Source organism: Acomys minous, assembly GCF_964271855.1.
Source record: "Acomys minous genome assembly, chromosome: 11".
Classification (NCBI taxonomy): Eukaryota; Metazoa; Chordata; class Mammalia; order Rodentia; family Muridae; genus Acomys; species Acomys minous.
In genome coordinates, this window is record NC_140492.1 from 35,569,765 (window position 1) to 35,581,937 (window position 12,173).

At 39.3% G+C, this 12,173-nt stretch overlaps 1 protein-coding gene across 1 annotated transcript in view; it reads right to left on the reverse strand.

Moving 5' to 3' along the window:
• Positions 1–2,199: 2,199 nt before the first annotated feature.
• Positions 2,200–12,173, reverse strand: part of GABRR3 (gamma-aminobutyric acid type A receptor subunit rho3) — a gene marked incomplete at its 5' end in the record, with an annotated part of 41,418 nt that continues 31,444 nt past the window's right edge. Inside the window, 2 exons of the mRNA XM_084801397.1 lie at positions 2,200–2,759; positions 4,983–5,179. Of these exons, the coding sequence (XP_084657523.1) occupies positions 2,460–2,759; positions 4,983–5,179 (497 nt within the window). The 3' untranslated portion in view covers positions 2,200–2,459. The remainder of the gene's footprint in view (positions 2,760–4,982; positions 5,180–12,173) is intronic.

Sequence of the window (12,173 nt, forward strand, 5' to 3'; positions counted from 1 at the left end):
TGCTGCAATTTAAAATATGAGAAAAACAGCTATCTCCAAAGAGCCAGAGAATTGGGTGAAGGGGTGTTTCTATTTCTAAATTATTATTTTTTGAATCACACACAGAATTCGTTAAAATCATAAACATAATGCACCTATTTCTATAGTAATTAATAGCTGTAGAACTTCAACCACATAGGATATTAATCTATACTTTATTTTCAAAATATAACCCTATAAAATATCCTTATTAAATCAAGTTTTACAGCCATAAAATATACAATTAAAAATTTAAATTATAGTCTATTTGCAATTAAATGAGTAAAGTTTAAGATAAATATTAGCTCACTATTGGAGAGCACCCTAAAAAAAAATACAATCGGAGGAGTTTTGAGAGAATTGGAAAAACTGTATTAATAAAATAAAATAAAGTGTCTCAGGAAAGCCATGATATAGAAAGAATTCTTCTTTATTCCTTTCTGCATAGGAGGGAGAGAGAATTTTCTAGAAACCTATGCATCTCATAAGAGGCAAAATCAATATTACTGTCAGTCATGAAGGAAGTTATTTGTCTCTTTAACTGGCACTGAATAATTCTAACCATTTTGTTTGTGTGGTAGAATAAACAGCAATACACTGGACTGGCTACATTATTTAATTTATTCTCTTAATTCATTTTCAGCAATCAAAATAAAAAGGGGACATTTTCTGATTTCCTGCCAAGGGATTTGCTCTAAAATTGTGCCTTTTAAATAAAATGACCAACACTGAACCATGAACACTGCCAATATGAGAAATGAGCATGGAACATGGGACGGTTTTCTGCTGGGCAACATTTATGTAATGCCCACCTGACCTGATTTACTTGTTGCAATGAAAATTACTGTGGGGCACAAACATTTCATTCAATTTCCTTACTTGGTGTGATGTCCAAACACATCTCAGTTGTTTATAAATTGAGGGTCTCTTTATGGATGTTCTTTTTCCTCCCTTGACATCTCCCTTTCAGGACAGTGTACATAAGTCCATGCTCACAATCACTAGATTGGGGTTTCTTTTTTCTTTTTCTTTCTTTCTTTCTTTCTTTCTTTCTTTCTTTTTTTTTTTTTTCGGTTTTTCGAAGCAGAGTTTCTCTGTGTAGCCTTGGCTGTCCTGGACTCACTTTGTAGAGCAGGCTGGTCTTGAACTCACCGTGATCCACCTGCCTCTGCCTCCTGAGTGCTGGGATTAAAGGCGTGTGCCACCACGCCCTGGCCCCTAAATTGGGTTTTCAGGCAGTTTTCCTTTTTTTTTTTTTTTTTTTTTTTCATGGTGGTACCTTTAGGGGGCATTTCTTTTTCTCTTTTCGGTACATAACAGTTGATGAAGTCCCTGATACATGTAGGCAGGCAATGAACATTATAAAGAAAAACTGGACCAATGCTGTAGTGGTCAGAGTGAGAGTGACTCCCTTGGGCTCATGGATTTAAGCCTTTGGTCCCAAGTTGGTGGCTCTGTTGGGGGAGATTTACGAGGTGTGGCGTTGTTGGAGGGACTACATCCCTGGAGGCACTCTTTGAATGTTTACAAATCAGAGCCACGCCCAGTTCCTTCTGCTTGTGGTTTGAAGATGTGACACTTCTTCCAGCCCTCCTGCCACCTGCCTGCTGCTGGCTGCTGTACGTCTTCCCCATCACAGGCTCCTTCCAACCCCTCTGGAATGGTAAGAACACATAAACTCTTTCTTCTAAAAGTTGTTCCAGTTCCTGTTGTCATGTCACAGAAAAGGACCTGATGCCAACACATATAGAGTGATGAAACCTACATCTCATCTACAGAATATTAAATACTATTATTGATAACTAAAGGTGAATTTAATATTGTGAATGAAGACTGAGTAAAGTTTAAATGTTCTTTTTCCCTTTTGTGGACTCAATCATATGTGAGATTCAGTACAGAGAAAACGTGACTAGAGAAAAAAGAAAGGGGCCGCTCACAGGACTCAGTTGTGTGTGGACGGAACCGCTTGAAGACGGAAGGTCTCCCTTAGGACAACGCCATCTGTCACTTGGCAGATACTAAGAAATCGGTTACCCTTGAATAGGGAAGCATAGTGAAGTTTTATCCCCTAGTTTATGAAAGATCATTTTTCACAGTAAGAGATTGTCAAGATGAAATAGTTACAAACAATTTTATTCCTGACGGGAACATTTCCCTCATCATACCCATGCCCCGAGATGCTTATTTATAAAGTCAAATTTCCCTAAGACTCTGAAAATTCCACTAAATGTAAATCAGTCAGCTTTTACATCTTCTTTAGGCCAAGAGACACAACTTATTCTATGCCCATTTAAGTGTCCAGTTCATATCCAGGAGTAAATAACGCCCTCTGATTCCAGTGGAAGTTTACATTAAAGATTCCTCTTCGGGCCGGGGAAGGTAGAACACTTCTCTAGCATGTGCCAAGTCCTTAGCACTCCAAAGGCAGCAAAAAGTCCTCTTCATACATATATACCCCAGTAAAACAAATTAAATATTATATAAATGATGGGAAATAGAATTCTAGAGTAGGTATCAATGGCATGGTTGTTTTCCAGGATGATTCTACCAACGTTTCCTCCCAGGGATTTTCTCTTTATCTGAGATGAATCTGTGCAGGGGCTTCCAGTGAACTTTGCTCTCATGGAGTCCTCTTCTGAGTGTAAAAAGAAGGAAGTCTGGTCCACGTCAGTCTCACTGTCATGGTAGCAGCCATCGAAGGCCATGGCTTGAACTGCATCAATATTGTACATTTCAGATATCTGTCAAAAATAAAGACTGCTTTAGTAAGTCACACATACGATTTTATAAATGAGAACTAGAGAAAAATGTCAGCCAGATATGAAATAGTTCCCATTAATGTTAAGCTTGTCTTGTTTGTTATAAAGAACAGAATTCTAGTTTTGCTTCTGGCATCTGACTAAAAAAATCATTTTAATAATAATTGGAAAAGATTGTCTTGGCAGATCCTGATTTAGCAAGGAGGTTTATATTTAATTCCATGAGATATGTAGGCATCACATGATTAAATGTTATACAAGTATAGTATCAGTAATTTCTAATATAGTCCTGAACTGATACACAGTTGCCCCAGATGCTTGCATTTCTCTTTGTTCTGAGTAACATGAACAGTGTTCCATGGCTTTATGAGTCGAGAGGGCATACGACTTATCACATCATCAATATAGGCTCCTTGGATTTGCTTGCCAACTTATCTTTCCTCTTTGGAGAGAACATAGCCATGCATGGGTCTATGTCTTTTGTCTTAGTTTCTGGTCTTAAACCAGAATAACAGTAACTTTCTATTTACACTTGAGTTGGGGAGGAGTTAGAAAAATTAAAATAACAAATAATGCTCTGAGTATGCTCAAATGCTCACGTGACAATCTGCAACCCTTGGGGCTGGAGAGATAACTCATCAGTTAAAACCACTTATGGCTCCTGCAGAGGATCTGAGTTCTGTTTCCAGTACCCATATGGTAGATTGCAATGGAGTCTCTAACTCCATTTCCAATGGATTGAGCGCCCTCTTCTGGCCTATGTGGACACTATACACATGTGGTACATTAAAAAACACACAGGCAAAACATTCATATGTACACATTAAGAACATGGGGAGGAGGTCCCCCTCAGTCATAGTCATAGGGGAGGGGAGTAGGGGGAAAATGGGAGGGAGGGAGGACTGGGAGGATACAAGGGATGGGATAACAATTGAGATATAATATGAATAAATTAATAAAATATATTTTAAAAAGAACATTTAAAACTATCTCTCAAGCCAGTGCGAACATATTTCATTAAAATTATGTGTTTGTATACACACAGAGATTGTTTGTTGATTGTAGTTTAACAAGCAAATGGGTGAATCGTATCAGAATTCAGAGTTGCAGTATCTTACATAAGTTCTTGTAAGAAGAGGAAAGTGGTGCTCAAATTGTTTGTGAAATAAAACAGTAAAAAGCAACAGATACATTTTAATAAGCAAGGTAAAAAAAAAACCACCCATGATCACATTTAGAGTGAAGAAGATACCCCATCGCCAAGACATTATGGGGAACAGAACCCCTTCTTTTGTCCTAACCCTCTTAAGTGACAAGAAAAAAAAATATTATTGGTCACTGGAGAGCAGAGCCTTTAAAGTCCGAGACACAAAAAATCTAATCCCTAGCCCTTTAGCTCTGTGGCATTGGCTGTGCTTACTTTACCTCTATGAAATAATGAGGAGGAGATAGTGACCTCTTAGGGCTACTGTGAAAATCAAATCACATAAAATATTTTGGGTGTTGGCATCATGCCAACATAAAATGACCACTTCGTGCATTCCAGCTGTCACCACCATCATCATTGTCAATTTGAATGGGTAAGGTCCTTTGTACAACAGTCCCTCCTCTCCTTAATGGGGCGGAGTCAGGTTACCAATCCACACTGAGAAGAATTCATCATGCAAAAAAGGTCCCCATGAAAGTGAACAAGGATGCTGAGGAAGACAGCCAGCCTGGAGCAGAGCTTCAAGCTTATATTTTTCACAATCTTGTCCACTTTCCCCTTCTCAAATTAGTCTTCGTGCCTGGGATTTTTATTTCTAATTGTCATTCATTTTGACAGAATCTAGACTCACTTGCCAGGCAGGCCTCTGGTCCTGGCAGTAGGTAGTTATCTAAATCGCGTTGTTTGAAGCGGGAAGCCTCTCCCATTGTGGGTGGCACCATTCCCTGGCTAGGATCCTACACGGTGTAAGCAAAAGGCAACAGCTTGTATTATTGTTCCCTCCTTCCTGGTGGTGGATGTAGTATGAGCAGCCGCTTCAAGCTCTTGCTGCCTTGACTTACCTCACTATAACGGATGGTGCCCTTAAATAGTGAACCAAAATAAACTCTTTTTCCTGGAAGTTGATTTTGTCAGGGTATTTTATCACAGCAACAGGGGGGAGAAAACCCAAGCCAACCATATTCTGAAAGGCGTTGGCACTCAAGGCGAAGCTGTACCTTTCCTCTTCCGTCGAGTTGCTTCCACTCTTCCACTGTCGTGAGGTAATTCACTGCCGCATACTCAATGACCGACAAAAACACAAAGAGGGAGCTGACCCACATGTACACGTCCACAGCCTTGACATAGGACACCTGGGGCATGGACGCACTCACGCCAGTGACGATTGTGGACATGGTGAGCACCGTAGTGATTCCTGCAGTTCAAGAAGAAGGAACAACAAATTCAGTGACACAGCCATTCAGTGCCTGGATCATCAAGGCGTTTCTCTTGAGAACAAAATCAGTCTGGTGTCCCAGAGCTGGAACGAACTTCTGCATACTAGCTTTGGTCATCTAAAGGTTCTCACTGGGGGTTTTTATTTTCCACTTCTGTATCCTGCTGTTGACCACATCTAACAACTAACATCCTTTCCTCTAAACACCCCAAGCCCCGCATGTTTTGGAGCCTATTTTCCAATGAGCAACTTCTGATCATGCCAGAAAGGTACAAATGTGCCCAACTTAAGGAATTATTCTTGGAAAAGAAATGACAAAGCCATTTTCAATAAATGCTCTAAATTATTTAATAACTATTTACTCTTTCACGGTACGAAGGGATTTTTTTCTTGATCTTATGTACTATTGAAGGCTACTACTCCCCACATTTTTATTTTGTCAAGAATGCTAAAAAGCCATCATCATTATTCTCATTGGACCCCAATGAATAAAACTACGCTTCAACTGAAACTCAGAGTGTATGTTGGAGGATGTTTCTGAGCAACTGGTAAATGCCAGTCATTGTCCCTCATTTCTCTTCCTCCCTTTTTCTGTAATCTAGATGCCCCCTCCTCTCCTTTGTTTTTCTTCTGCCTTTTCCCCCTTTTGTTCTCTTGCATGAGAATTCCAGGTGAAGAATTGTCTCTGGGAGGCAATGGAGGAAGAAGTGACTCAGATGTCAGTAAAACACTAGCTATGGGAGCAATTGGATTTCTACCCTAAATTCTCAGAAGAATATTGCTACATTACTGTCTGGAGAGAAGGTATAGTATTGTAACAATTTGAAATGCATACTGGCTGGAGTGGTTTTATTTGTTAACTTCACACCAGGGAAGTACAAATGAAATCCTTAGTGCGTTTATGAATTGAGGGGAGTCTCCAACATCAGGAGGAGCACTGTGATTTATTCTTACCTGTGAGATATTTTCACCAAGAGGCTTCTATTCTTTCTACAGGATTGTGTGAGGTGCTCCTCCAAGGGAGCCCTAAGTCAAACACAATGGAAACTCTACAGAGCCACTCAGTTTCAAATGCAGTTTCATTTTGTATAGGAAGACACAATTCTGCCTGGTAGCTCAACAGCTGCCATGGCAAAAGAATCCAGCAGCTCACCTTGACACTCATTTGGACTTCTAAACTCTATTCTAGCTCTTAACATTAAGCAAAGGGACTGTCTCATTCAATATCAGGTCGCTAGACAACAATAGTAACAGTAAACAAACAAACAAATGAATGAATAAGTAAAAACAACAGAAAATAGTCTGTAAACAGCTATATGCTGTTTCTATGCTTTTGACTTCAAAACACACTTACTTGTTACATAAACATGGAGATGTGAACTTTTATTAGTGTAATACATAAAGTTGAAACCAAGAATATAGCTTAAAAGTGGTGTGCTTCAGTAAAATATTTACCTACCATGCACTTTGGTAAGTGTTGGCCACAGGTTAAAAAAAGGAAATATCTGCTGAGAATAGCTGAATCATTGGCCCACATTTTGTCAGGAACAGGATTCAGATTTCTCCCTGTCCCTGTTAAACCTGTGATTTTCATAGCACACCTACTGTCTCTCATTTTAGAACTGGAAGGACATTTCCTTTGTTTACAAGATTATAAACCAGTTTCCATATATGGTATATCTCTGAGGCAAGATGCCACAAAGTCCTGTGGGGATATATCAAAAGGCACAAAGAGGGTACTTTGTGGGCCAAAAGTCTTAATCCATCCTTTGAGGAACTGAGGAAATCCTGAGCTCATATTCCCGTACAGTAACTTCCATTAGTAGTTAAAAAAATTTTAATGTCTTCTTTTCATTTTATAAGACATGGAGCATAGAACTTTGATGGTTTTCAATAGACAGTAGTTTGGACTATTAGTGGGTAAAATAATGCTTTAGACAAGTTACAAATGTTCATGAGTAATGCGTGCATATTGGAATAATTGACGATTTGGATTAATACAAATGAACCACAATATCTATATTTACCAGGGAGGGATCAACTATCAATCATTTTCCTTAAAAGGATGTTTGGCCCAACTAATTTATGATTTATTATGTATTTTCATAACTAGCAGTCCAGATTTTCATTGCATAAAATCAGCACTAATAATAATTAGTAGAATTAATGATAGAATGGGGAGGAGGAATTGTTGGGTGGGGGAGTTAACGATATGCTAACTGACATAAATTCTTAGAGCAATAGAGGTAGAAATTGAGACTATTACAGACACATTAAACGCACTTATTATGTCTTGAGCCATCCCTTGCAAATACATTAATCTTGACAAATGATATCCCTTGCAGGTCCATTAAAGTGAACATCCCAATAAAGGGGTTTTGAATCACATGAACTGACCATTTAGTCAAGGAAAGGTCATACGTTGCATTAGAAAATTACACCCCACCTACGGTTATCAGTATGCATAGTTAGAAAGATGTTATGAGAAAATACTTAGTCAGGCCGCTTGCCTCAGCTCCCCTGGGCCCTCGCAGTTTCACCATATTAACTTTTAAGCACACACGTGGGTGAGTTAAGGACAGTCTGGGGAGAAGTCTTTATGTTTGCATTTCATTGGCCATCTTTGGCCAGGTGTGGTGGAGCAGCAGCTCATTAACCAGGGTGATGGCAGTAGGCACACAGACATCACCTGTAGGGACTTCTGACTTGGTGCAGCCCTTCAGTAGATGGGCTATATGTAGTTTTCCTGAGGGAGGGGGTGACCGTCATCTGTCTTCATGTAAAAAGGCATTTTTCCTATAAGAACATTTTCCCTATAGGCATAGGCAGAGTAACAATATGAAGCATAGAAGGGAAAGACATGGACTAGCTATCACAGCACCAGGCACCGGCCAGAAGCAGCAATTTCTATTCATAGGCCTACCAGAGAGTCCAGTGATGTCATTAGAGACTGGTAATAATTGTGGTGGTTACATGAATTTCTCTTGCATGTGTGCACCCATTTAAATCATTTTATATGATGGAATGTAAAGTTTATACAGTGTTTTTACAAACCAAAGAACAAAGGCTATTTTGAGGAAAACCCTCAGTTATGGGCGTCAAGAGCAGAACTAGACATTTACCTGGTCTATTTACTTTATTTATTATATGTGGTACTGCTGATAAGCATAGGGCTTTCACATTTATAGCAAGTTCTCAACCTTTTCCTATAAGGCAAACCAATTATCAATGGAGTATTCAGCGCTGATTTTCTTAAACCTGGGGTACTCCCTTTATCACATCAAATGAAAGAACAATGCTATTGATTGCTAACCATGTGGCCACCACTTTCAAGCCCACCCTAGAATGCTGCCAAACCTACACGCGTCCTTCTGAGCCTCCTCCTTCCCAATTTTTATGAGAAATTAATGGTGATATCAATCAGTGTTTCTGATGTTATATAATAAATTGCAGTGATCTTTGGGAGATCTGGAGGTTACTCAGTAAGCTAATGCTTTTCAAGGAACTAAGCCTGTGGGTGGAAAGGACTGTTCACAATATAAAACAGACCAGTGGGTTTTCATCTAGCAGGCACTCTCAGATTCAGACTGTAACTAACTTTTTAGAAACCAACACTTCCTGGGGTGTTTAATAAGATCAGATTTCTCACTACTGTCAAGAGAGAATTTATTGTAACAGACTGAAGAAGTTGGTAAGATCACTTGTCTGAATATAACACTTGAGACTCTGAACTGGTAGAAGAAAATGTAGGGAAACACTTCAAAACACTGGTACAGGTGATGAATTCTTGGGGCACAGGAAATAAAAGCAAAACTAGACAAAAGTAGCTACCTCAAACTAAGAAGTTCTGCACAGCAAAAGAAACAAACACAGTGACCAGATCACCTACAGAATGAGAAAATGTTTTTGCTAAGTGATCTAGTAGTTTGACAAAGGAATTATACCCAAAGTACATAGTGTACATTAAATACTTAGTAACAAAATAAGCAATCCAATTATTAATGCAGAAGGGATATGAGTATATACTTTTCAAAAGAAGAAATTCATTTTTTCCAACAAGTTGTCAAAAAAAATAAGATGCTCCAATTCTTTGTACACATTGGAAATGCAAGTTCAACTACATTGAGTGATCACCATACCCCAATTAAAATGGCCAACACACACACACACACACACACACACACATATACTCACACACACACACACTCAAACATACATACGCATTAACAAATTTATTAAGATACTAAAAATAAATTTATTATATGATCCAGCTACCTCATTTCTGGACATTTGTCAGAAAGAAACAATATCAACATAGCACCGAGCTATCTGCACACCCATGTTAATTGCTACATTATTCAAAATAACTAAGATCTGCATTGCTCAGCCTAGGTGCTTATTAATAGACACATGGATGAGAGTTATATAAGGGAACCTTATAGCTATATAAGGATGCCTGCTGTAGGGTTGTGTTTTCTATATAGGGCAGGGAATCTATGTCCACAAAGCCTGAACAATTTGGTTGGCTACCTAAACAAGAACAATGACAACACTGGATGCCAGCTTGGATGGGGGAGTCTCAGAAGGCCTCACCCTTACATGAAAAAATGCTGAGGGAGGGTGAGTCTTTCATAGGGATGGGCTCGCTAAGAGATTATCCAGTATCAAGTATCAGCTCCCCAAATATGTGGGCAACATTAAATGTACTCAACGGTACATTTATGTATTTGTGTGTGTGTGTGTGTGTGTGTGTGTGTGTGTGTGTGTGTGTGTACATGTAACAATAACAATTAAAGGAAGATGGAAAACAATAGAGATAATCCATAAAGGAAGGGGAGTTTAGAGGCAAAGGAAGGGAAATAATGGGAGGGGAGTAGGATATGATCACAGGGTACTAAAGATGATCAAAACATACTACATATGCAGTAAAAATGTCACAGCGAAGCCCATTAATTTGTATAATTAACAAATGCTATGAAAGCGGAAAAAAATAGATATATAGATAAAAATTTCCCATATACAGAATGAAATACTATTAAGTCATAAAAGTGGTAGCTTATCGTTCCGCAGCAAGTGGATGGAACTGGAAGACACTGTGTTAGATAAAGTGAGTCAGAACAGAGGGATGTTATTTTAAAACTTAGCAGAATGGATAATGCTAATGATAAGAGGGTGGAACGGGTAAGAGGAGGTGGGGATGGACAGAAGCCATTCCCACAGTCTCAAACAGAGTGGATTCTCTGTCACTATGGCAACTGTAGTTTATAACAGCTTAAAAATACAGTTATCGATCAGTAAGAGCTCAAAAGCACCAAACACAAAGTAATGATGAGGTGGAAATGTTAATCACCCAATTGGATCAATACGCATTATAATCATGTTTTGAAATACTACCCTGTGCCTTCTTGGAACTAAGCAGCGATGCATTTAGGAAGGCAAGAAAACAAAGGCAGGGCTTGAGGGTACTAAAAAGCAAAAGTGGTGTTCTGGGAACGCTGCAGTTTGTTGCAGTACAAGTGGGAGAGGGGCTGCTCTGATTCGGATGCTAATTTACACAAATAAGCTACGCTTCCCCATCTCTCTGGGTTAAACACAGATGTAGGAGGGCAGAATTTCAAAGAGGCTTGAGCATAACATTTCTGCATTCCTACTTCACTTTGGCCCTGCCAGCTCTTATAGCTGCCACTCTCACCATAGAAGTGCAGAGCAGGCTATTTGAGGGGTCTGATTAGAAGTCACGCTGATGAGCTTCTAGACTGAAGGCCTCTCTCAGTCTCTCTTGAGGGCTGGCATGCGCCCTCAGGTTCTCGTTTGGGTCTATGGTTGCTCCTGTAGTACTGGGGTCGAGGCACAGATGTAAAGGCACAATCAAAATAATTTAATTACTCATTCAGATGATATTTTTTCCTTGAAGATATTCAAGTCTGAAATGCTTGCAGACTGTGCCTTTTATAGGGGGGAAGAGGTTAACAAATTATTAATATTAATAATGTATGTCTTCAAATGATCTTTTGAAATATGCATACAATTTGTGAACATTAACTTCAAGAATGATCTTTTCTGGGATGAATTTTATTAGAGTTACAATGGTTGTGAAGCTCTTATTACAAACCTCTCTCGAGATAGGGCTCTACACGTGAAAAAACAGAGCAAAAAAAAAAAAAAAAACCATAACAAAACAAAAAACAAAAATAGGGGAGACCAGAAATTGTCCTAAACTAAACAGGAAGGAAAGCGTCATTGACCCCTGGGTTCTCATTAAGTAAACGTGTCATCCAAGTGCTTAGCTTGGCACAGTCCACTTTCTAAGGACTCAGTGACCACCAAGTGCTGCTGAGAGGGTTCCCATAAGTTAGGCTGTGTGACAGTGACATCTAACATGCCAGATGGGTTAGGTCATCATCCCTGTGTGGTGATTTAGTGAGGCAGGCACTGTGTTTCTCTGAAATTCTACTGTCACTGGATCTCATCCTGACCTTTGCCTTAAGATCTAATTTCTCACCAGCATCCATCTTCCCAAGTTAAGTATGGCCCCGCCCTGGAATTTATTAAAACACCAATAGTACAGTGTGGATTACTTTAAGGAAGTGAATTATTTCCTTCTATGCTGTAAAAGGTTTGTCTTATAAAGCCAAGTCAACTTGGGTAAGGGACAAGGGGTTTCTTTAGTGGCAATAGGAATTTCTTTTTAAGTGAGTTCATTTTTTTTGTTTCATAACCCTGCCCTCTTTTCTTCCTATCTATCACCAGCTGCTTATCCGTCATTAATACTGGCATCCCCAAACACTCAGTCGCCAAAGGAAGAGCCCAATTACCACTTGTTCTTGGAGCCAGCTAAAGACAAACACTTTCGCCTAAACACACACAGCCCCATCCTGACTAAGGTACCACTCTCTTTACTTCTCCCTGCAGCATCCAGGTGTATTACCCTCCTTGACCTTTCCTTTACATTATAACTTTTACAACTAATGGG